Source organism: Adiantum capillus-veneris, chromosome 24 (genome assembly GCF_014529385.1).
Source record: "Adiantum capillus-veneris isolate H3 chromosome 24, ASM1452938v2, whole genome shotgun sequence".
Lineage (NCBI taxonomy): Eukaryota > Viridiplantae > Streptophyta > Polypodiopsida > Polypodiales > Pteridaceae > Adiantum > Adiantum capillus-veneris.
In genome coordinates this window covers 128879294-128906167 of record NC_140954.1, presented here as the reverse complement: position 1 = coordinate 128906167, position 26874 = coordinate 128879294, and the positions used below count along the sequence as shown (strand labels likewise).

General features: G+C 45.2%; 1 protein-coding gene across 2 annotated transcripts in view; it reads left to right on the top strand.

The window, feature by feature from the left end:
- The first annotated feature begins 2067 nt into the window (after window positions 1–2067).
- LOC147427123 (calcium-dependent protein kinase 18-like) overlaps window positions 2068–26874 on the top strand; it is a 61505-nt gene continuing 36698 nt past the window's right edge. The window contains exons 1-2 of one of the 2 annotated variants that reach the window (XM_086498303.1): window positions 2068–2327; window positions 2421–2875. In XM_086498303.1, the coding sequence (XP_086354429.1) occupies window positions 2570–2875 (306 nt within the window). In that variant the 5' untranslated portion in view covers window positions 2068–2327; window positions 2421–2569. Of the gene's footprint in view, window positions 2876–26874 lie in introns of both variants that reach the window. The other variant, XM_086498302.1, reaches the window with a different exon arrangement.

The following is a 26874-nucleotide window of genomic DNA, read 5'->3' as shown; positions in this document are numbered from 1 at the left end:
CAACCCTCCTTTGGGAAGTTTTGTTCACAATGGTCTCTGCTCTACTGTTGGCTGGTACAGTTTTTGTCTCAAAACTTAAATGGGATACATGGATCGCGATCCATGTTCCATCACTTATGGATCTAAAATTTGGTGTGTTGATAGACTATGATGTTTGTAGCTTGCTCCCAAAATCTTTTTGAATTTGGATCAGTTTTTGCTAACCAAAAGTAGAATCTTCAGTCTGTTGTGGGAATTTTTGGCAGTGTTCTATTCTTGGCCCTTTTGACCACTTTCTATAACCTTCTTGCATATGCTTCTTTTGGGAAAAGTGTTTGTCTATGTGTCAGCTACCTACTGCTCAAATCTCAACCAAAAATGATGATGAGATACATGGATTGTGATCCATGTTTAACCTCCTTTTGACATGAAACTTGGTCAGCTAGTAGTCATTGCTATTTTGAAGCTATTCCCCAGCTTTGTTTTGGATTTGGATCACTTTTTGCAAATCAAAAGTGGAATTTTGTGGCTGTTGTGTGGTTTTTGACCAGTTTCTAATTTTGACACTTTTGATCAACTTTTTGGAAATTTTCCCTTTTGGGAAAGTTGTTCCAAATGGTATTAGCTAATCCATTGGTCAAATCTCACCCCCAAATGATGAAAAGGTACATAGATCGCGATCCATGTTTGACAACGTTTTGACATGAAATTTGCTCAGTTGCTTATCTATGCCTTGTAGATGCCAATGCCCCACTTTTTTTTGAATTTGGATCACAAAATCTGAAGATTTGTCCAATTTTGTGTATGAAAGCCGTGTTTTTGCTGTGTTTGTCCTATTAGTCAATTATGATGTGATATTTGATTTCTTCTTTCAAACAAACATTATCAGAGCAATGTCCCATTGATACACAGTGTCACTGATCACTTTTGTGCAAAAATGGTCTCTGAGGTACATGGATCGGGAGACCAAAGCTCTGATACCACTTGTGAGTGCGTGTGCGATGCGTGTGAAGTGCGACTGAAGGTGAGGAAGGAGATGAATGCACAGAGTGCTGGTGGAGCTTAGTGTGAGGATTCACCCCTCACCTCTTCTTATTGTTCTATATTACCAAAGAATAGATAAGGTTAGTATGTTCAGTGTGATGGGTGTCTAATCAATTGGTCTGAACCCTAACATCAATCTAATGCAATCTCTACGCTCATTATCACCATGAATGGTTTATTATGTGATCCTCCAGCTCAATTCTCCTTTCACACACATGAACATTAACATGATAAAAAATTTACGTAGGTACTTGTGAATCTCTCTCTCTTTCTCAAGCGATTCTGGACGTAGATGTGTTTGCAAAGAAAGGCCTCTTGGCATCTTTTTATTTTCAAATCCATTGGTGCAATATCCTCATGCAGTAACAACATATAACCACGGCTCAAAAGAAAAAACCATTTTCTTCACATTGTCTTTTTACAGTCAAACTAATGAGACAAATAGGATTTATGCCAAAATCTACGGTATTTATCGGGGTTTATAATTAAAATGCCAAATTTTTAACCTTTAAAATTATGGTCCAATGAAGTGATTTCAAGATCGGATATGTGAATCTCGTCACTATATGAGACACAACGGGGAAAAATTGGGCTGTTGGATCTTCCGAGGGTGAACTAGGGATAAACTTGGGGTGAACTACAGGTAAACTAAGGAGTGTGAAGTAGAGGTAAACTAGGGAGTCCAGTGAACTAGGATTATGTAGGTAAGCCACACCTCCCATGGCATGATGCGCGTGATGGTAAGCCCCCTACCCTGCCACATGGGGATCATGGGTTCGATGGTGAACTAAGGGTGGATTGCACATTTTTTTTCCCTCGACCCTAGTTTATTCCTGATTCACCCCTACTTCACTCGATGATCAAACAACGTAGATCGTTCCTGCATCCCGCCGGATAACAAGAGCTGTGGGAAATTGAGATCAACAGTATTGTGTTGAGAATGTTCTGGGTGGAGGAATGTTCAGTGGACTAAATCAAACACTGTTCATTAAGACTGGACCACATTGGATGCCAGGTGGCAACAGTAAATCACCGATCGCACAACGACGTGGTCTACACTTCCTTCCACAGTCGTAAGCGTCAAAGGTCCCGGCTATGGCGGACACGACCTCCCTACTCTCGTCGGCACCTCCCTCGTTTTCGTTCGTCCGCTTTTGCATCAGAGCTGCATTCGCTGCAGCAAAGACTTGAACCATATTGGGTACTCTTCGTTGTGGGGATCGGCGCATTCCTCTGCGTGGCGCTTTTCTGTTTGTTCGAGTGATGTGGATGAGGGTGGACAGAGAATGCTCTCGCATTGCTGGGTATGTCTGGTTCTTTCGCCAGAGAAGCTGGTTCACCATTGATCCATAGTTCAAGGCAGTCTCTTTACCGGGATTTCTTCTTCCTGGCCATAGGTTGCAGAAGAGCTAAGGCTCACCATCAATCAATACCATTTTTCGTTGTGCTCTCTGCCGTTTTATTTTGTGGAACGAGCATCACCACTCTTGACTTCCAGAAGGATCAACTTGGGAAGCCTCCGGTGCTACAATAGGATAGTCTCACCATGGGAGCCTGCCTCTCACGCTACCGGACAACAACAAAAACAGAGAATGATAAAGGAAAGAACACAGCGACACAGGAACAACAGACAAAAAAAAAAGTGGCAGAGGCGAAGAGCAATAAATCTAAGTCCAAGTCCAATGGGGGTATCCCTTTGGGTAAACTGACAAAATTTGGCTATTCTACAACTTTTGATGAGAAATACCAGAAGGGTAAGCTGCTTGGCCATGGTCAATTTGGCTACACCTATGCAGCAACGACAATAGCCACGGGTGAAAAAGTGGCAGTGAAGATCATCGAGAAGAGGAAGGTTTGGCACGTTGCTGTCTTGATTACTCATGTTTAAACGCACATGGCATGCATTTTGTGTGTTCTATGTGTCTTGTGTGTACATGTGTGTGTGTTTGTGTGCATGTGTATGTGTGTGTGTGTGTGAGAGAGAGAGAGAGAGAGAGAGAGAGAGAGAGAGAGAGGGTTTGCAAAATCTGCTCGCCATGCCCCTACCCAACTCTGGTGCAGCCACTATGCGCGCGCGCACCCTCTGCTCTTCTCACCCACATCTTTGGCTGTGCACCCTGTTTGCTGCTTTAGTGTGTCTTTGGCCATCTGCAATATGCGGTGCGACCCTGAGCTCGAGGGGCGCACCAGGATAACACACCCTGGGTGCCATTAGCTTAGGGGTTGGCTCTGGAGCTCAATGGATGGGCTAGTAGACCTCTTCGGAAGAGCTCCCCACCAAGGAGCTCTCTAATGAGGAGCTTTGTATGACAGAGGAGAGCAGTGACGGGACAAGAGAACTGTCCACCAACTATAGGAGTTCCATATATATTGGCTTGGCTGCCACACTTGGCTGGATGCTGGCAAGCATGACCCAAGCCTGTGGTGTGCCGGGCTACACACCTTTGTGGTGTCAACAGCCTCCTAGCATTCCTGAGTGGCCCACTAGCCCATCCATTGGATTCCACTACAAGCCACAGGTACCTGTGGTGTGCTTTATACACTAACTTGGGTGTTCCACTCATGCTCCGTGGTCCCATGTTAAAAGTGGCGTAACATCTGTCAGAGAGCAGTGGAATGTGGTGACACAAAAATGCTCGAGAGAGATGGAGAGAGAGACTGAAAGTGCACAACCCTTGCCGCGCGACCCTGCCTGTATATCAGGGTCCAACCCAGCTGCCCAAGTCCATGGAAATATTCCACGACCCATAGATATGGAACATGAAAAGTCAACAGACCAAAAATAGGGCGCTCTCTACTACCTTTTGCGGGCACGGGGACTTGGATAGAGGCTTCGGTTATAGAGTTTGTTCTTCATACTTTGCAGGCCATCCAGACTTGGGCAGGTTGCATTCCATCATGCATTGCCACTGACAACCTTGTGTAGAGTATGGGGGCCGTACAATGGCTACATATAGAGGACAACTATTGTTTACTGCTTGTTGTATTTGTGGACCATACTACACTGATTCCTCGCTCCATGTGAGTATGGTTGGAGTCTGCAGTTGTTAGCACACTTCGATGCTCTGCAGACTACTACAGCTGTAATGTGCAGCTGAATTGATTTATGTTGATAACTCGGGATGAATGCTCAATGCATACTCGTGGTTCCTTTTAGTTCATGAGAGATGTGCAATAGACTAGAGAGAGAAGAGGATGATATTGTGAGTGTAGGCTCTGTGAGTGATAGAGAGAGAGAATAACATCAGACGAGGTCCCAAATTCCCCTCCAAGGGCCCCCCTCTCTATCGCTAGAGAAGTATTTGCTCGCTGGTCCTGATGATGGATCTGAGGGCTGAAAACTGCAATGGCTGATCTGTAGCAAAAACGCTACGCTGGTTGATGAACTGGTGTTGATCTGCTGGTGCTAGGGCTGGCTGATAATTGCTGATGGCAAATCTGGGATGGCTGGATGGTAAAAATGCCAGGCTGAAGGTGAGGGTATTGCTTAGAAAAACACTAGAGGCTTGGGTATTGTGGGCTGGTTGCCCAAGGGGTATTGACTTGATGTCACTAAGTGATGACGTGGCATGGCCGACTGGACAAACCCCAGTGAAAATGAAAGATTTCAATTTATAACTTGTTTCAACTTATAGGGTCCTGTCCGATGGGACACTAGAGGTTGTAAAATTGCGTTGAATTGCTGACGTGGTAGCGCTGTACGAAAGCTCCGCAATTCACGCCGACTGCTGACGTGACACATGTACAGATTTCCACGTTAGCGGTGCCAGCTTTTGGTGTAAGGGCTTGAGCCAAGATGCTTTTGGACTTATTGCTTTTCATGTAACTGCTTTTAGAAGGCCATGGGCCTATAAATTAATTGCCAGGGCCTCACTTTAAGTTCGGACTCCGATGAGCAGACATTTTGTATCAAGAGGAAGCATTTTTATAGTGCCAACCAATATGATTTTCTCGAGGATACGGGTAGAAGCCGAAAGATTTTAAGGAGGGTGGGCAAGCAATTTTCGGAATTTTGCCACGTCATCAGTTTCTGTGTGTGTGCACAGGTCCTGCTTGATTTTAATCCTTTGTCACTTGGGCCCCCATCGAACAGGTCCCCATAAGTTGGTAGGACTTCTTCTTCTGTTACTTGTTCTTCTTAGGGTTTAGGCCCCTCGGCTGACATCTACAAGTTGACTCCATTCTTCAAGGCTTTGACACGTCAGCAGTTTGTTATATCAAGCGGGTTTCTACCTCTTCTTGGCTCACTCAAGAGTATTGACCAAGTAAGATACATTGGACATTTACTGCCAAAGATTTTGGGATACTTTTCTACCGGCCTCTTTTTTCAAAAAGATCACCTTTAAGTAGCAGATTGAGCGATTTTGCTGTGGTCTACCTAAAGAGATACGGGACTACTGTTTGCTGCAGAAGTCCGAGTCCATACAAAAACTAATGGGGCATGCCAAACAAGGGTTTGCAATATGCACGCGGGTACTCTTAGGTATCCCATTGATCAGTTCTTGACAACAAGGACCGGACAAAATTCGAACAATGGTAACAGAAGAAGAGGAAAGCTTTAGAAAAGGAAAACTTTAGGCCCTCAGATTTCAGCAGAACAACAAGCTGAGTATTTCAAGGAGGGGAAGTGTTTCGGTTGTGGAGAACACAGGCATGTGTTGGCCCGGTGTCTACAGAAGACACCCAAAGGGCAGAGAGAAGAAAAGCAAGAGAGTTCCAGAGCATCAGAAGAGCGTGCACGGAAAGGGAAGACGAAAGCAGGATTGGTACCAAATTTTGTGGGGACCGACCCTGATCAAATGGACGACAATACTGAACTTTGCATAGCGTGGAGCAAAGTGCGAGACTAGGAAGCCCTTATTTTCTGCGATGGAGGAGCCAAGGCCAACTTCGTCTCAACCGAATTGGCGGCTTGACTTGGAATTACGCCAGAGGAAACGGGACCACCGGCAGAGGCAGTTCTAGCGGCACACGGACGGGATGTTGCCATTACACTTGTCATTGGCAAACTACGGTTGCATTGTCAGGGGTATTTAGGGCACGAGGACTTCTATATCATGCCTTTGGAAGCGTGTGACGTTCTCTTAGGAATCCCTTGGTTCCACAAGAATAGCGCAGTGGTCGATTATAGGGCAGGAAAAGCTATCCTGAAGAATGTGAAGGGTGAAGAGATTGTACTTGATGTAAAACTGAAGGGCAATTCTATTCCACTTGAATTGGCTTCGGCCGTTTCCAAATTAATGAAATCCAGTTTTTTTGTTTATTCGATCTTCTTGAAAGAATTGAAATTTGAATGACAATCAAAGGTCAAATATGTCCGACCTAGAAAAAGAACAAGAAGGTTTTCTGCAAGCTTAGGTTGATTGCTTCTTTGCAAGTTTACCAGGAGAGTTACCTCCTTCACGTCCTGAAGATCACACTATTGACTTGATTCCAGGGTACACCACCGAACCGGCCACCTTACCGAGTTAGCCGAGCCCAAAATGAAGGAATAATGAACCAGGTGAAAGAGCCTCTTGAGAAGAGCCGAGTACTTCACCATTTTGTTCGCCTGTGTTATTGGTTCTAAAGAAAGATGGATCTTGAAGGATGTGCATTGACTGTAGAGCTCTCAACAAAATCACCATCAAGCATAGATTCCCTATTATGAGGATCGATGATATACTAGACAGACTTCAAGATTCTACTTGCTTTAGCAGAATTGATTTGAAGAGTGGTTATAACCAGATCCGAATCGCTCCTGGGAATGGCTACAAGACAGCTTTCAGGACGTCTTTTGGTTTGTATGAGTATTTGGTGATGCCTTAGTTACGAATGCTCTGGCTACATTCAACTGCATGATGGACATGATTTTAGAGAGTATAGATCGTTTGTGGGCACCTTTTTCGACGACATCATCGTCTTCTCCAAGAGTTGAGGCAGAGCATAGACACCATCTGTTACAAGTCTTCCAAGCATTGCGGAAACATGGATTGGTAGTAAATGGGAAAAAGAGTCAGTTTTTCTTGCCAGAGATGCACTTCTTGGGACATATAATCTCAGCAAAAGATGTAAAGTTGAACCCGACCAAAGTTGAGACCATTTGTGATTGGCTAGATTTGCAAAATGTTCACGAAGCTCGAAGATTTTTGGGTTTGTGCTCTTAGTATCGACGGTTCATTTGAAAGCTTGCAAAGATAGCTTTCCATTGCATGTGTTGATTCAGAAAGGGGTTCTCTTTACTTGGGGATCGTCCGAAATTGCAGCCTTTCAGACCCTCAAGGAAAATTTGACAATGGGTCCAATGTTGGCTCTACCAGACTTGCAAAAGCCCTCTGAGGTTTACTGTGATGCTTGTGGTCGCAGTTTGGGAGCAGTCTTGATACAAGAGGGCCATGCTATAAGGAGATCAGTACACGTGGGATCTGGAAACTACTTTTGCCAAGGTGCGCGAGGCTCTTGAGAAGTCCCAAGCATGACATAAGAAGGCAACAGACAAGCATTGCTGTGACTTGCAGCTGAAGGAGAGGAGAATGATTGGGTGCTTTTACGATTTAAGAAGGCACGCCTACGGGAACAAAAGGGTAAGGAGTGGCCCTTTCCAAAACTAAGTATGCGATATTAGAATCAAGAAAAGATCAATGATGTATCCTTCAGATTGAAGCTACCAGATACTTGGAGGATTCACAATGCATTTTATGTGAGTCTGTTGAAACCTTTCAAAGGTGAGGTGCTAGTCGATAGGGAGCGTGAGGAGTAACCTGAAGTGGAAGTGTTTGAGGAGATTCTTGTTCTAGAACAGATTCTGGTTCACAAGGAAAGGAAAGTGAAAGGTAAAGTGATACGACGGTTCTTAGTTAAGTTCAAGAACTATCCGGCATTGGATTCGAAGTGGATGGAGGAGGACCTAGCAGATACTCCTTAGATTTTGGAACTTTAGCTTGAGGCTTTTGGTCTAGCTTCGACTATTCCGAGAGTTCCTGATGATCAGTGGGTTGAATCTGGTGCAACTGGAGCTGCACAAGAGGGAAGTCACTCCGCTCCTTTGTCATAGATTACCTAGATGGAATAAAGTCATTGACTGCCTTTGAGATTTCAGGGATACTGATGGGTTGACAATATTTGTCACAAGACGGGCACCACGTGCCAAGGGAAAAGAACAAACATAACAACTTTAAGCATAACAACTGAACTGAAAGAGAGAGACGACATGGGGAGTGGCGAAGTTCCACCCCAGAGAGTATTGGCCCCAAACCTTGGTGCTCCTTTCGGTATTTCTTTATATTACTTGAACTCAGTACAATGCCGGTACTTGCGCTCAGCACCTTCTCACCGAAGCGTGCCAGAGAATGAGCCCTTGGCTCATATCTAAAGGCCCTTGGCCATAATAAGCAGTTACATGAAAATCTTTCAAACTCAAAAGCAACTAGTCTTGAAAAGCAGGTGCTCAAAAGCTGCCAGCGCAAAAGCAAGAATCTGTACAACTTTGCCACGTTAGCAGTCAACGTGAAACATGGAAATCCGTACAATTTGCCACGTCAGCAGGCCAACGCAAAATGCGGAATTCCGTACAATTTGCCACGTCAGCAGGCCAATGCAAAATGCGGAATTCCGTACAATTGCCACATCAGCAGGCCAACGCAAAATCAGGAATTCCGTACAACTTGCCACGTCAACAGGCCAATGCAAAATCCAGAATTCCGTACAATTTGCCAAGTCAACAAGCCAACGCAAAATCTGGAAATCCATACAACAACTGCCACGTCATCAAGCTACTCGCTTTTTGTTTGTGTGTGTGGACTGCTTTACTCTAGGCCCCAACAGACGGGAACCTTAAGTCAGTTGGATCTTCTTTTGCTGCTTCTGTTGCTTCTCTTAGGGTTTAAGCCCCTCGATCGGGATGTGCAAGTCGGCTCTGTTCTTCAGTGTCTTGACACGTCAGCAATTTGTGACAGTATTTTGCTGGATGACTGCATGAAAGAAGTACTTCGAAATGGGAATTCCTGAAATGAATCTATTCAATGTGCTCTCTTATGTGAGTAGTGTTTGAGTGCATGTTTGAAAGACGAAATGACTGCAGCATTTCTGTCTTGTCCTCTTGAGAGATGAGGTGGACATGATAGTAACAAGATTTACTCAATCAAGACATCTAGGAGAGATCATTGATCAATGAGATTTGGATGTGATTGCTAAATACGTTACAATAGATCATGATTCCCATCCAAGATCTCGTTGGGATAGTGATGTGATGTGATTTGAATGTCTGTGAGTGTCGTCTTTGTGCAAGTGCGGGATATGTGTTGTCTAGTGCGTCAGTATTTAGAGTCAATGTCTACTTAACTGGTTTCTTGCTTATGTCAGTTTTGTAGGCGTAGTCGAGGGCGATTACAATTCTTTCAAGAGGGGGGTATGCCACAAAATGATGACGTGGCATGGCCGATTGGACAAACCCCAGTGAAAATGAAAAATTTCAATTTTTAAGTTGTTCCAACTTATAAGGTCAAGTCCGATGGGGCCCAGGGGACACTAGAGATTAAAATTGCATCAAACTGCTTACGTGACACCGTTGTATGGAAGCTCCGCAGTTCGCGCCGACTGTTGATGTGGCACCTGTACAGATTTCCGCGATCTGCGCTGCCAGATTTTGGCGCAAGGCTTTGAGCCAAGATGCTGTTGGACTTATTGCTTTTCATGTAACTGCTTTTAGAAGGCCATGGGCCTATAAATTAGTTGCCAAGGCCTCACTCTGACCATGTGAAGCTGTGAGAGCTCGGGAGAGTGAGGACCCTCGGACATTGTACTTTGCCAAGCATTAATCATAAAGAAATACCGAAAGGGGTACGAGTCTTTGGGGCCAACCTCTCTGGGCACGGAACTTTGCCGTGCCGTGTCGACTCTCTCAGTTTTGTTGAAGTTTGTTAAGTTGTTTTCAGTTTCTCTCACGTGTGTTGCATCAGATTCTTGGCTTGGGGTGTCCAAGTCTATTACACTTGACGTGTTCAAAGGTTGACCCTTAGGGTCACTTATATAGGAACAACAAGCTGGGTCTGGAAAACGGGTAAACCCCACGACTTGGTATAAAAATGCACTTAATTTATAAGTCATTGATTCATAATAAGAGGTGATATGTATGTAGATAACTACCTAGGGTGTTAGTAATACTAGACTATGGGAACACTCCCTAGTGCCTACATCTAGTAGACACTGACTGTGCCCATGTGCAATTAGAGGGTGTGCAACTACTCCAAAGTGCCTGGACATGCAGGTCTTGCGTACAGGCTTACAAGGGTGCGAGACCACTTCCTAGGCTGTCCAAAACCCTAACGTCTCTATCCACCTTAAGGTTGAGCGATGTGGATTACTCTAGAGATTGATTACTCCTTAGTAGGTGTGATGTGTATTTATGACCCCACTTTGGCTTAGGCGAGAGCTGAGTCATGGCAGTAGATTGTGGATGTATTGCGTACTTTGGATTGGTGGATTGTTGGGGTGATTTCAACAATGTAAAGACTTCTGAGGATTGGCGCCCAATTCAACCACCTCTTTGCCACTGGTTGTGCCATGTGAGAGACGCTTGGGGAGACAGATTCCTGTTTGTAGTTTCTAGTACAGATGCCTGTCATTTCCCATCCTTGACTCGCTCTCCGTAGTCATTGTAGTTTTCGTGGGGTTTTAGGCGACAATTAGGTTGCAAACTGGAGCGATTAGATAGATTTTACATTGGCACCTGGGCAACATCTCATGGTGGGACAATTACGATTTGGCTTGCTATAGTGCTCGTTGATCATGCCTCTATTTCTTTCCATTTGAGGTTTCAGATGTTAAGTTCTTTAAGTATTGAACCATGAATAAGCACTCTTAGTTGCACGGGGCGCTTACATTTTCTCTTATATTAAAAGGCGGAGATGCATCGTCACTATGACATTAGGGGCCAATCACTCTCATGTCTTCCGTGTATAAGATTTTTACTCGCATGATTCGTATGCGTTTGAGACTATTTCTACTTGATTTCACCCATGGTTCTCATCTTCACATTCTATAAGGCAACTGAATGGGTACGCTAATCAGGACAATCGGTAGCTATGATGCTTCTTGATTTTGAGAAGGCTTACGATAGAGTTGACTGGGGTTTCTTGGAGGGCACTGTAGAGTGGATGGGTTTCCCCTTATTGCGGATTAGAGGTGGTAGTGCATTATATCATACTGCTTGTCACGTGACACATCCAACCCTATGTGTCCATGGACAAGCTACAGCATGACCAGGGTTCAGTTCAGTCAAGTCAGTCTAGAATAGGAAGTGATTTGGCACTTTTGTGAGTCTCTTCGGAGACCGTGCATGTCCAGACACTTAGATTAGATGCATATCCTCTGGTTGCACACAGCATGACCATCAGATTCCAGTCAGATCCCATGAGTAGCATTTTTACAGTGCATAGACCTATTTTCCCTATTTTTGACATTTTTCACTTATTATTTTTAAGTGACTTTTGTTGGAAAGTAGGTAGGGCAATTTTGCTAAGTTTGTATATAAGCAAACCTAGCGCTAGCACTTTCTGGCAGAAGAGGCAGCAGGAACTTCGCGTTCAACAAACACCTTCTCAACAAGACCCCCCACCGGTGGTAAACCCTTGCGTTTTCAGCCACAGACCCAAGATCAGCCCAGCGTTTTTCATCAAGAGCAACCTGGCGACAGCAGGACCAAGCAAGACATCTAGCGTTTTGCATCAGCACAGCAAGACACCTGGCGTTTTGCAGATTGACCCAAGATCAGCCTAGCGTTTTTTGGAGCAGCATATCCACCTAGCGTTTTGCAGTTCCTCCGTGGCAGATCAATAAAGAGGACCAGCGTTTTCACTTTTCAGCAGTCAGTACCCGCAGAAGAAGTCCCGAACCTCGCAGATCTCACCTTCCCGCAACAGATCCTTGCTGCACGGTCAGATCCCACGTAGTTCACGGTTTCAGCCCGGAAAACGCAGATTTCAGCATCTGTGTTTTCAACGCGTTGTCGTTGCATCGTCGTCATCGCCGTCGTCATCGACATAGCATCAGAATTCAGCAGATAAAGATATGCAGATTTCAGCCATTAGCATTTTCAGTTTTCAGCCCGTCTCGTCGTTGTCCTCATCGTTGGCAAGTCCAAGCATTGTAGAGATTTGTGCAATCAGTAGTAGACCGCTCTTGCCATAGAGAGTGGGGCCCTTGGAGGAGGGTTTTACAACATCTCCGGTGTCGTATTCTCTTCTCTCTCTATCTCTTAGTCTCATGTACCTTCATTCACAGTGTTCATCCACTTTGTTTGTGTCCATTGCACCCTCTCACTAAAGGAACGGAAGGCTCTTCCTTCCGTAAGTAAAAGGAACCTTGAGCACAGTTCGGAGCACTCATCTTGAGCAAAGTTCAACATTCACTTCCGCTGCCACCTTACATTGGTATCAGAGCTTTGGTAGTGTTCTGTATCACTCAAGGAAAGAACCACAAGAACCATGTAATTTTTTTTGCTTGTTATGGTCACACGTAACCCAAGTCCTCTTGGGCGTGTCGATTCCTTATCGTGTTTTTGAAGAGTGACAGGAAACCCAAGAAAGAAGGGCTTGTCAAGCCTCCCTTTGTGTCTCTTTTCACTCATTGAGAGCGGACCGTGCACTTAGCGGCCGACCAATCGACGTGAGGTGGGAAAAGCAACCTTGGTGTGAGCGCAAGGCCGCCAAGGGGTGCGCCCGCGGAAAAGAGCAGAACTCGGGGAAGAGAAGATCCTTCTCTAACACAGATTGCAAGCGAAAGAAGAACCGCAAGAACTCAAGAACCTCAAGGCCTTCAAGAACCCAAGAACAAAGACCCACAAGAACCCAAGGCCTTCAAGAACCTAAGAACAAAGACCCACAAGAACCCAAGTTCCTCGTGAACTTAAGAACCCAAGACCACAAGAACCCACAAGAACCCACGACTTCAGTGGATGGTCATCACTCGAAGCGGAATGGATACTTCGCTTGGAGGTGATGAGCATGAGAGAGGCGAAGAAGAATTTTCCCCACCAGGAGGTTTTTCCGACCCTCCCCCTTCCCTATCTACTCCAAGGATTGCACCAGATCCTATGGAGGAGTTGAAGCAATTGCTTATGGAAATAAAGTTAGAACGTGAAGAAAGAAAAGCAAAAAGAGAAGCAAAAAGAAAGGCCTACGAAGAAAGAAGAGCAGCCATAGATCGTGAATACGAAGAAAGAGTGGCAGCCATAGAGCATGAAGCACGCTTGGAAGCCAAAGAAAGACAAGCAATATTTGATCGCGAGAACAAAGCACGAAAAGACAAGAGCGACCAACACATGAAAGAGTTCTTGCGACTCTTTTCAATTGTGCGATCGCCGTTTGAATAGAATCAGGAGAAGGAGACTCTCTCCGTCTCTTCTTCTCCCAAGCATGACACACATGATTTGCATGACAATGAGGAGCATGATGATTTGAATAATAATGATAAGCATGAAGAATTGCATGACAATGACAAGCACGATGATTTGGATGACAATGACAAGCATGATGATTTGCATGATCAAGATGTGATTTCTCACAAGCATGATGGTTTAGTTGATGCTTTTTCTAGCGAAGCTAACCTCGTTGCAGATTCGATCAATCACGAAGAATAGATCTTGGCTTTCGAGTCGAGGTCCACAACACCCCCCCCCCCCCCCCCTCCCCAGGCAGATTCGACCAACCACGACGACCCAATCTTGGCTCTCGAGCCTAGGTCCAAAGAACCCTTACAAGAAGTACGATGTGTTCGAATGATTCGTCAACACGCATTGTTTGAGTGTTTCATTCGTGATCGTTTCTTGTATTTTAGTCAACGTCTTTATGTGATCCCTTTTCCTAGGCATGACATATTGTACGTTGAGCACATTTCACTCATGAATGAGCATGGATGTATGCGGATTGTTCATGAAAAGCTAAAAAGTATGCATTCAAGGAAGTCACATTCCATGTCTCTTCCTTGGCACGACATAGTTGTCGAAAGAGCACATGGAAGTATGAGCACCAAGCATGGGCATTTCCGTTGTGAATTGCCATAGTTGATTGATTTAGATCAGCAAGAGAAGATTCGATCTCATTGTTTGCGTGTGTGTGGTGAACGGTTTGGCACTCCGTCTATTTGTTCATCTAGGTTGCATGCACAGTCTTTGAGGAAGACGAGATTTTCTCCACTCACTTTACATGGAATGGGTATGTTCATGTTTTTATGTTGGAAGTGGTTTCATGAATTTTCAGATATGGAGATTCTTGAAGAAGAAAGAATTAGAGTCTAGACGAAGTTGAAGCATTGAAGGAGCCACAGAAGACTTTGTGTTGCTTTCGGCGCGGCCCATAGAAGCAAGCGTTGCAGACCTTTATGAAGTTCAAGTATCGCACGACTCACACATCAGAATGGGCCGACGAAGAGTCCTTTCCAGGATTCCGGATGCTATTGGCGATCTCCCTCGACGCCATACAGTTCGGTACCAGTACCTCACTTTGAAAAGGAGGGGATGTAACGTGACACATCCAACCCTATGTGTCCGTGGACAAGCTACAACATGACCAGGGTTCAGTTCAATCAAGTCAGTCTAGAATAGGAAGTGATCTTGCACTTTTGTGAGTTTCTTCGCAGTCCATGCATGTCCAGACACTTAGATTAGATGCATATCCTCTGGTTGCACACAGCATGACCATCAGATTCCAGTCAGATCCCATGAGTAGCATTTTTACAGTGCATAGACCTATTTTCCCTATTTTTGACATTTTTCACTTATTATTTTTAAGTGACTTTTGTTGGGAAGTAGGTAGGGCAATTTTGCTAAGTTTGTATATAAGCAAACCTAGCGCTAGCACTTTCTGGCAGAAGAGGCAGCAGGAACTTCGCGTTCAACAAACACCTTCTCAACAAGACCCCCCACCGGTGGTAAACCCTTGCGTTTTTAGCCACAGACCCAAGATCAGCCCATTGTTTTTCATCAAGAGCAACCTGGCGATAGCAGGACCGAGCAAGACATCTAGCGTTTTGCATCAGCACAACAAGACACCTGGCGTTTTGCAGATTGACCCCAGATCAGCCTAGCGTTTTTGGAAGTAGCATATCCACCTAGCGTTTTGCAGTTCCTCCGTGGCAGATTAATAAAGAGGACCAGCTTTTTCAGTTTTCAAGAGTCAGTACCAGCAGAAGAAGTCCCGAACCTCGCAGATCTCACCTTCCCACAACAGATCCTCGCCGCACGGTCAGGTCCCGCGTAGTTCACAGTTTCAGCCCGGAAAACGCAGATTTCAGCATCTGTGTTTTCAGCGCGTTGTCGTTGCATCGTCGCCATCACTGTCGTCATCGACATAGCATCAGAATTCAGTAGATAAAGATTTGCAGATTTCAGCCATTGGCATTTTCAGATTTCAGCCCGTCTCGTCGTCGTCCTCATCGTTGTTGACATCGTCGGCAAGTCCAAGCATTGTAGAGATTTGTGCAATCAATAGTAGACCGCTCTCGCCATAGAGAGTGGGGCCCTTGGAGGAGGGTTTTACAACATCTCCGGTGTCGTATTCTCTTCTCTCTCTATCTCTCAATCTCATGTACCTTCATTCACAGTGTTCATCCACTTTGTTTGTGTCCACTGCACTCTCTCACTAAAGGAACGAAAGGCTCTCCCTTCCGTAAGTAAAAGGAACCTTGAGCATAGTCCGGAGCACTCATCTTGAGCAAAGTTCAACATTCACTTCCGCTGCCACCTTACACTGCTTTTAGTGCCCTCATGATTAGAGGCCACCTTGGGGTGGAGTCTTCTCTGTCTCGATCAATCCAGCAGGGATGTCCCTTGGCACCTTACTTGTTTCTGTTTTTTGCTAGATGATGTGGATTGTTAGGGGGGGTTTATAGGACGATTTCACATGGCTGCCCAAAGGACAAACTTGTAGATATTTGGGTTTCTGTGTTTGCATTTGTAAAGGAACAAACTTTTAGCACTTCAAAACAACCGAACTGAGAGAGAGAGAGAGAGAGAGAGAGAGAGAGAGAGAGAGAGAGAGAGAGAGAGAGAGAGAGAGAGAGAGAGCTTTATTAACGTCTTCGAAAGGCCGAACTCGACCTATGAGACAATATCATATACATGTGTTGATGCTCTAGGCATCAGAAAATTAAAAGAAAGGTACAAATTGAAATGAGCCTATACTATGCAAAAGGGTGTGGTAGGGTGGTGCATGTGGTGTACAATGTATAGTGTGGGTCCTCGTGTCGAGGTGTGCTCACGCATCATCAGGCTCAACTAGGGGTTGCAAGGTGATACCACCATGAGATGATAGGGAGGGTATCTAAAAACAAGCAACATATGTAGGGTAGAGAATGTGGTACATCGGTGGTGGCCTGCTCAGGTATCTCTGGAATGCTGGATGCCCTGGTGCTGGTACATGACTCTTCTCTAGATACCGATGGTGTAGAGCTAGTATCCTCGAGATCTCCCTCTGGTGATACCCATGTGTCCTGTATCCTGGGAGCCTCGGTCTCCGACGTGCCCTCTGAGACTCTGCCTGCTGAAGGGTAAGCCCTCTGCTCTGTGTAGGTAGTGTGGGGGGGTCTGGCCTTGCTCGTCGGAAAAACTGTGTGATGGTAGTCGTTGTCCTGCTATCCTGACTTTGGCATGGCTGTAACAACTGCTCTCGAACCTCTAAAGCCGCAACCAGGAACTGGCCAAACCTCCTCTGCTCTCGGCCTATCATATGTTGCTGTAATGAGTCTCCAATGCCATATCTCTCTCTCAGCTCTGTATATGCTGGGCATCTCATGACAAAATGCTCCTCACTCTCCACCTCTGTCTGGCAGATCCGGCATGTACGCTTCTCTCGTGGTATGCCTCTGGCTCTGCCACTCTCAATCTCTAGCTGATGTGATGACGCTCGTAGCTGGCCAATGCTGACCCGAAGTCGGTGTGGCATGTACTCCTGCATGTATATTGGAATCTCAATGAATCCCTGTTCTGAGAACCTCAGAAAATGCTCATAGTAATATAGCATTTTAGGAGGTAGGGTGTCTGTGGGCCTGCGCCATGTCCTCTGAATATATGTATGCCATATCTCCTGTCTGATGACCCTATTCCTCTCAGAGCGTGAGAGGGAATAGGTCGGGGCCTGGGTGTCATACTCGAGTGGTGGTAGTCTATCGATATGAAAACCGTGCTGAGCTAGCCAATCTCGTGTCTGGGCATACCATGAGCTAGTGTCCCCTGCCTGTGCCATCTCTCTAGATGCAATGAAGGCTCTATGAAAGATCCTATCTGGATCCATATCTTTGAATCTGTGAAGAAGGCAAACAGTCTGAAAGAGTGCCTCTACCAACATCGGTGGTGCAGCCAGCTCAGCTCTAATAATGTCGTGTTGAATTGATGGCTTGCTGCGAATCATCCTGGAGATCATAATAATCTGTGGCCTCTCTATCTGTGTCCATACTGAGTCTGCCAGTCCCTGTCCTCAAATGGCCGAGGCATACATGAGTGCAGGTGTGACCAGTGTGTCAAAGAGCCACCCCTTCGTCCGGGGCTCCTGGAAGTGGGCCTGGTGGCACTGTCTCTCCATCATAGCTAGTGATGCGTATCCTCTGGTAAGTCTATCTCTGGCTGCCTGTGTCATGGAGAAGGTCCCTGATGCTGCGGTGAATGTAACCCCCAGTTATACATATGAGCCTGTCACTTCTATATCCCCTCCAGCTACTGTAAATCTACTCTGTCGGCGAATCTGAGCCGATGTATGAAATATGAGAACCTTGGTCTTGCCAAGGTTCACCGTGAGTCCTCTCTGTGAGCAGAAATCATCCAGGGCCTGCAAATGTAGCTGTAGTCCCTCTGCCGTCTCTGACATCAGGACAATATTATCTGCATATAAGAGTATGTGTACAGTAGTCCCTGCAATATCCACACCCTCTCCACCCCTGTGCAAGATGAAGTCTACAATCTCGTCAATGTATAGACCAAAGAGTGTAGGTGATAGAGGGCAACCTTGTTTCACACCAATGGTGCTCACAATGGTGTCAGATAATCCACCCGGGCATCTCACTCTGCCAGATACATGCCCATACAATGCATAGATCCCCCATGCCATCCCCTCTCCAATCCCAAGCGCAACTAGGCTGAAAAGTCTCTCTCTAGGTACTGTGTCAAATGCTTTGCGGAAGTCCACGAAGCAGCAATATAATCTCCTCTTCCTCACCCGTGTCTGGTCGGTCAGATAACGAAGGGTGAAGATATGATCAATAGTAGAGAAAGCTTGGCGGAAGCCTGCCTGTCCTGGTGTCCTCATGTCCTCTCCCTCTGCTAGAGAACTTAGCTCCTCTAAAACCGCGCCATATAGTTTGGCTAGTATAGGACCAATCATGATAGTGCGATATGTGCTAGGATCCATGGCATCCCCAGATTTGTGGATAGGCACGATGGTGTGCTCTGTCCACGACTCTGGGAATCCCTCTGAAAGCGCGCGGTTGAAGAGGTGGGCAATGAGTGGTGCCAATGCATCACAACCATATATAAGATGCTTTGCCTGTAGGCCTGCCTGATCTCTAGCCCTCCCATGCTGTAGGTGGGATATAGCTTTCTTCACCATGTGGGTGGTGAAGAAAGTAGATGATGTGGGTCGAGTAGTCGATGGCGTAGGTATGGGTGGTTGTCCTGGGATCTCGTATGAGCTCTCAGCATATCTGTGCCATGTCGCTGGGTCCTGAATAGGAGTGGATGGCATGGGAGGTCTGATCCAGCGCCATGCCTCAGCACTATCCTGGCTCATGAGTAATCCATGCGAGAGACATGGAGTGACGGAGTTTTACTCTGAGAAGGTACTGGCCCCAAACCCCAACACCCCTTTTGTTATTTCTTTATATTGCTTCCTTAAAGTACAAGCTCTGGGAACTTTGCCTGCTTCTCCACGTGGTAGAATGCTAGAGAGAGAGCCTACAACACATATTTGGCCTATCCAAAAGCATCTCACATGAAAAGCGTTAGTTCTAAAAGAATTTGGTCCAAAAGCAAGCACTGTGCTTTATTTTAGGGTTTAGGCTCCTTGGCCAATGATGTGTAAGTTGGTTGGATTAGGATTTTTAATCATTTTTAATCCTATCCCCTTTTGTCTTTGAAACCCCTCGACCATCTTGAGTAAGTTGGTGTTTTCTTCTTCTTCTTCTTCTTCTTCTGCTAGGGTTCAGGCCCCTTGGCCGAGATATGCAAGTTGACTAGGGTTAGGCTCATGGAGTTCTAACCCTCTTGGTCTTCAGTGGTTGACATGTTAGCAGTTTGTGACATTCCCCCCTCTTGAAAGAAGAGCAATCGTCTGTGATTATATCTGCGAAACATCTCATGTTAGATAAAAAATATCCGAGGGTCATTGTGAGGGTCAATCCTTAGGGTCATTCAATTTTCTCATTTCATATTGGAGCTCTTGATATCCCGGCGTAGCAAAATTAGCCATCACACCCAAACTGTGCTGATCTCTAAAGGGGTGTCTCGATGCACTAAAGTTACATACTTAGACAATCTCACCCAATTAGGAATATTCAGTGGTTGACACTTGATGATGCAACACAGATGCTTGCAGATGCATGTTACAAGACATAAAAACAAACAGCACCGATGAAACTTCTCCCATATAAATGGTCTTAGACATGAAGATATTCAATGACTACCTCATCACCCCCCCCCCCCCACACACACACACACCAAATAACCTAAAAAGGTACGGGCCATGAAATATAGAGGATTGCTACAACCAAACGCTCCCCAGACCGAAGCCTGCGTCGCTTGGAGGCTCCAAGTACAACTAAACGCTTCCCAGACCACTATCTGCCTCGTTCGTAGGCTGATGTTATATTTCGAGCACTCCCTCCAGTGTGCCACCATGGCGAACTCGAAAAGCTGCCGTCTACTCGAATAGCTGTAGAGCAGTGCCAACCGTCTGTAGACGTGCTCTCGCAACCCTCCCCTCAAAGCTCATGCAGTCACGTTTCCTCCCGAGTCCGTCCAGAGCTGAGAGCGATGCAACATTGCCTTTTCATGTTTTTCTCAAGAGGAAATTAACTTGTAGTTGTTTTATGAAATACATTGTTTACAAATTGAAAAAAAAAAGTGCCGTTTCTCAACCGTTTCTGCCTCGAGCGAAACTCAGAAACACCGATTTTTTCGTTTCTGTTTCTCCCATTTCCGTTTTGGGTGGTGACTATGCGTCAGGCTAACAAGCATCGTCAGGATGTTACTATCAAGGAATGAGGTTGGGTCTGTCTTAGGATCATGAAGCAACGTCTCAAGCAAGTAGGAAAGAAGTGTTCAAAGTTGTCTTTTCATATGTATGGTCCTTTTCCTTTCATTAAAAAGATAAATGAGGTTTCTATGAAATTGTAGTTGCCTAACTCATGGTCAATGCACAACGTTTTCCATGTTTCTTGGTTGAAGTTGTTTCAGGGAGACCCACCAAAGGACAGAAGCAAGCACGACAATACCTTTTGAAGTTTAAAGATCGTGGAATCCGCGAGGTAGTGTTGGTCGATGAAGCATTTTTCATAGATTTCTTGAGTTGTTGCTGGACTACAAAGAAGCCATGCAGTTCGGTACCAGTACCTCACCTTGAAAAGGGGGGGATGTCACGTGCACATCTAACCCTATGTGCATGTGGATAAGTTATTCTTGTTTCTAGGGTTTAGGTAGCCTAGAAAGTCTTCTGACAACCTTGTGAGCCTGTACACAGGCCGTGGATGTCCATGCACTTAGTGTAGCTGCATACCCTCTGATTGCACACCTAGGATGAGCATTTTTCACCATTACATGAACCCAGTTTGCATTGCACGTGAACCAGCGCTAAGAAGGCACTTATTTATTAAGTGACTTTATAAATTATCCAAATCGTGGAGGCTAAAAGGATGTTACTCAACCCAGCCATCTGCACCTATAAAGGGAGGGCAAGGGTGCATGGAGAAGGCAGAAGACCAGAGAGAGCATAGTGCCCGGCAGAGCAGCAGGCCCTCTAGTGTTTTCTCAGCAAGCAAGCATCAACGTTTTGCAGCAGTCAGATCAGCGTTTTCCAGCCTTGGCGATTGTCCAGCAGATCAGCCCTAGCCTCGCGGTACGGCACTGCCCCGCACCTGATTCCTCTCCGATTTCCAAAAACGCCATCAGTTCAGCCAGCGTTTTCAGTTTTCCAAGCCACAATTCCAGATTTCAGCCCATCAGTTTTTTTGCATAGCCTCGTTGTCGCCATCGTCACTGTCGTTAGTCGCCGGCACAGTAGCAGATTAAGCCCTAGGACAGTGCTCAGTTTTCAGCAAGCTTCAGCCCTAGCGTTTTTCATATTTAGCCCTCACTCTTCATAGCCGTCGTCGTCGTCGACAACATCGTCGTCAAGTACAGTAGCATCTAGAAGCATTATACCATACCTTTGTGCAATCTAAAGCAAATACCTCTCTAGAAATAGAGAGTGGGGCCCTTGGAGGGGGGTTTGGGACCCCATATGGTGTTGTCTCTCTCTCTCTCTCTCTCTCTCTCTCGCATTCTCTTGCACTCCCACTCACAATTTGTATTCCACTCTCTTGTTTTGGTCATTGCACATTCTCTCTCTCTAAGCAAGGAAGGCTCTCCCTTCCTCTAAAGTAAAAGGAACCTTGAGCACCCATGAGTACCAATGTAACCGCGAAACGTTTTAGACCTGAAACGTTTCACCCCGAAACGTGGCGTTTCACCGTAGGCTAAGGCCTCACTGAAATGTCTAATCGAAACGCCAATTTTGTGTATATATAGAGTTATGTATCGACAAAATAGGTGTTCACAGTGCAGTGAGTAGAGACACATGCTATGTTAACCTTAAATAGCATATACATAATGAATAAATAACTATTTAATGGCTAAATTATCTAAAGGCAATTTTTCATTTCAGGCGTTTCACTCCAGGCATTTCACCTTGCAGGTGAAACGTTTTGGCCGTTTCACTCGTTTCGCGTTTCAGGCTTGTTGAAACGCATTTCGCGGTTACGCTGATGAGCACTCATCCTGAGCTTACACCATCATTCACCTCCGCTGCACATTAGAGAATCATTAGCCTAATGGTTGAAATTTTAGGCCTAGATCTATACTGTCTGACCCAACCATCCACCTCCACTGCTCAATAAAAAGGGAACAATCCTAAATAAATTGGAGAGGGGCCTTAATGTTAGCTGGCACACCCAAAAGGTAGGGGGAAAATACTCGGGGCTTGAAGGAGACTACATGGCCATGGAACAGAGCCAAAGCCCGAGGCTACACATGGCTGGAAGATCTCGACATGAGAGAACTACCTCACACTGGCCGGGCATAGCCACAAAACAACCTTCACTCCCTAACACCTGTCCTTGGCAGAAACTGGGATGGACTAGACGAATCCAAAGAGACGCCATAATTCTTAACACTTACATACAACAATTTGACACCGCTTTCTTTGGGGCAACTTCTTTGAAGCCTCCAAAGTACGAAAGGCAATATCTTTTCTGAGGGGCAATGCTCAGACATAGTGGTTGAACTTGCTTCTGTATAGTAAAGCTTCGAGAATGTGGGTAGAGTTTAAGAAAGTGTTCATTTCGGCATGGTTGACCGAGTATTATTAACAGGACGTGATTACAGCTTGAAACCATGTGGAGATGGGGAAGGACGGTACCTTGGCTACGTATTGTCAACAATCTTGGGATACCTTTTTGCGAGTTACTTCTTTTCAAAAGATTCTTTTTTGGAGCAGGTAGAGCGATTTTGTTGTTGCTTGCCTAAAGAGATTTAGTGATACTGCTTGAAGCAAAAGTCCAAAAGCATTCAAAAGCTCATGGAACAAGCGAATGACGGTTTCTCCACTCATTTTGGCTCCTTGTCTTACCAAACAAACGAGCTAGTGTCCAAGTCAACAAGGAAGAGGAATCTTCCAAGGAGGAGGAGAAGTGCAAGAAGCAATAGAAGAAATCCACATGGCACAAATTGATAGAAGAGCAGCGTGCTGAGTACTTCAAATTGGGCAAGTGTGATGGCTGTGGTGAACAGGGGCACATCTTTGCGAAGTGTCCAAAGAAAGAACCAAAGGAAACAGGTGATGGCAAATTAGAAAGTTGTGAAGATTCAGAATTATGTGCGAGTGGATAGGGAGCCAAAGCAACAAACATTAGTCCTAACGCACAAGGAAAAGGAAAAGGAGGGTAAGTTGGTCCACGAAAATTTGTAAGGTGCAGTGGAAGTGAATGTTGATAGTGCTCATGATGAGTTCTAAATGTCGTGCTAATGATAATGCTGGATATGCAACTATTCCAAGTGCCTAGACATGCACGGCCTACGCACAGGCTCACAAGGGTGCCATAACACTTCCTAGGCTAACGTGAACCCTAGACCTGAGATAGCTTGTCCACATGCACATAGGGTTAGATGTGCACGTGACATCCCCTCCTTTTTAAAGTGAGGTACTGGTACCGAGTTGTATGGCGTCGAGGGAGTGCACCAACAACTCCTGGAATCCTACGAAGAACTCTTGCCGGCCCACTCTGATGCGTGGGTCGTGCGATACTTGAACTTCATGAAGGTCTGCAATGCTTGCTTCTTTGGGCCGCGCCGAAAGCGACAAAATGATCTGTTGCGGCTTCAATCCTCCAACTGCGTCTATGGTCGTGGATCCACCTTTGTCAAGGATCTCCGAGGAGGAAAATTCTTGAAACATTTTCAACACAAAACCATAAACATACCCATTCCATGTAGAGTAACTGGAAAAATACTATTCTTCCTAAAGGACTGTGCATGCAATGCAGATGAACAAAGTGGCTGAGTGCCAAACCGTTCACCTAACACATGCAAAAAGTGGGATCGAAACTTGATTTTCGACCTAAATCTATCAACCGTGGCAAATCACAACGGAAATGCCGATGCTTGATGGACAATCTTGTGCGTGCTCTTTCTGAGATTGTGTCGTGCCAAGGAAGAAACATGTAAAATCGATTCACAAACGGACAATCGAGTAACAATGTGAATTCCTTGAAAGCAAACTTTTTCTTTTCGAGAGTGATCCGCATACATGCGTGCTCATCCGTGAGTGAATCATGTGCATCGTATAATACGGCATGCCTGTGAAAAGGGAACACATAAAGACGGTGACGAAAATAAAGAAACTGTCACGAATGAAAAACTCAATGTGTGTTGACTAATCATGTCAAACACACAATACTTCCTGAGTGGGTTCTTTGGACCTCGACTTGAGAGCCAAGATCGGTTCTGTGTGACTGATCGTATTTGCAATGAGGTTAGCTGGACTAGAAACATCATCGTGCAAACCATTATCCTTGCGAACAATCACATATCTATCATGCAAAAAGTGTGTGTTGTGCTTCGAAGAAGAACGGACTGAGAGAATCCCCTTCTCACGTTTCTTTCAAGCTTCGCCTGCACATTAGAAATGAGAGGTAAAGAATGAATACCCTCCTCACCACGAATGATAATGGGAGAGTCACTTTTGGCATTTAGAGTGAGCGTATTGTCTGCCCAATCAATGAGAGGGTTATGTTCACGAAACCATCGAATGTCCAAAATCATATCACATTCTGAGAGAGGAGACACAACAAAATCTTTTGACGGAAGGAAACTTGCTGAACAGTGAATAACATGAATAACACATCATGGCACTCGTGTAATGAGAGAGTCCATACCGGGAGCGAAGCCCGACACCTTGAGAGGAGTTGTCTGGCTAACCTCCAAGCGGGCTCGTCTGGCTAACCTCAAGCGGGCTCTTTCTACAAGAGAGTCACCAATCACATCATGCATACTACCAGAATCACACAAGATCACAATGCGTTGACCATTCACATGACCATAACACTTCATGAGAGACTCATCAACTAGATTATCATTAGAAACTTGGGACACACTAGTGTTCTCATTTATGGCATTAATAGAGGATGTGGGTTTTGCGGGTTTTTAGGTTCGTTGGATGCTTTCTTAAGACAATCTCTTTTTATATGACCTTCAGTGTGACATTCAAAACATCTTTGTCTCATGCATATTCGGCTCGTTCTTCAAGAGTTAACCAACCTCCTAAAATTCCTTGATCATATTTTTCATCAGGTGTCAACTTAGGGTTTTCTTGACTTTTAGCTTTTCCTTTTCTTGACTTGAGAATTCTGTGCTTGCTAGGAGAATTACCGTTTTTCTTACCATTCTTACCATTCTGCGGCTTCTAAGAATTCTGAGAGGTACTGTGAGAAGACTTGTTCTCCTTAGGCTTACCTTTATTGTGCTTCATCTCTTGCGCGAGAGGAATCACTACCGCCTTGTTGAGATCTATTGGATCGAAAGACTTCGATATCGAACTTGATATACTCGTCCAACCCAAAAAGGAATGCCTCATCCGATTTGCATAATTGGGTGTCGAGTTGCAAAACATGGTTAGAAAAAGACATAATTGGCATGCCATTTTGCTTGAGATTGCGCCAATCTTCTTTCAACCGGGCTAGGTACTAAGGTGGCATGAACCGCACATTGAGCTTGTCTTGGAAGTTGGCCAATTGAAAGAAAGGGGCGTGTCTTCCTCGGCTTTCTCTAGGTGTGCGGCCAACTGTGCCTCTTGCTACACTTGATACCAATTAATGGCATCATCGGTAAGATACATGGCTGCCGTCAAAACTTTATTATTCCCTGTTTTCTTAGTTGTCGCAAAGTAAGCATTAAATTGATGCAACCAAGAATGAATAACATTAGCATCCATCTTATCGTCATACTTACTGAACGTCAACTTCTCAGTGACTGGGTTGTTGGAATCTGCATCTCTACCTGTGCTACCTGATGAAGTGCCAACGTCCTTGATTGGCTTAGATTTCGAGGTGAGTACCTGTAGGACCAACTCTTGTTGCGTTGGTCTCTCTAGGTCTCACTCTCTAACTCCATAGTCGCTCGCCTTTCTTCGGCCGTTATGTGCTTCGCGTGCTTTCTCTGTGGTGGCATGTTGCGTCTCCTGTTGTAGCATAATCTCCATCATCGATTTGACCAAAGCCTCCATATGATTTGGTGCAGTCTGTGGCGTAGATGGGATGGGGGAGAATCGGGAAACAATCCTCCTGGTGTAGAAATTTCTTCATCACCAACTCCATTCTCATCACGTTCATGCAAAGTATCCATTCCGCTTCTGGTGATGACCATACACTGAAGGTGCAGCAGAAGTGAATGTTGATAGTGCTCAGGATGAGTACTGAATGTCGTGCTAATGATAATGTTGTGTGCAATCAGAGGATATGCAACTATTTCAAGTGCTTGGACATGCACGGCCTATGCACAGGCTCACCAAGGTGCCAGAACACTTCCTAGGCTAACCTGAATCCTAGACCTGAGATAGCTTGTCCACATGCACATAGAGTTAGATGTGCACGTGACACAATTTGATCAAGGGTAGGAACTATCTGGCTCTTGATGCAGGAGACTGGAGTAGGACTTCACAGATTCTCCCCAATACTAGAGTTGTACCTCAAGGCTTTTGATTTTAGCATTGTCTAATTCTTAAGTGCAGGTCGAATCAGCGGGCTGAATCTGGTGTGTCGCATATTGCACAAGAGGGGAGCCACTCCACTCTTTTGTCACAGATTGCCTAGAATTGAATAAATTCATGGATTTCTCCATGAGATTTTAGGGATACTGACAGGCTGACTGACGTACATTGAATTGGAAATTTCCTAGATTGAACTTGATTACATGTGCTATTCGTGTGTGTATTGTTTAAGTATATGTTTAAAGATGAAATGTCTGCAGTATTTTGTTTGATGACTGATATGATGAATTTAGTGCATCTAGACATCTGCTAGAGATCGGTGAGATTTGGATGTGGGGGCTAAATAAATCATGAATGTGATCCTAGTGCATCA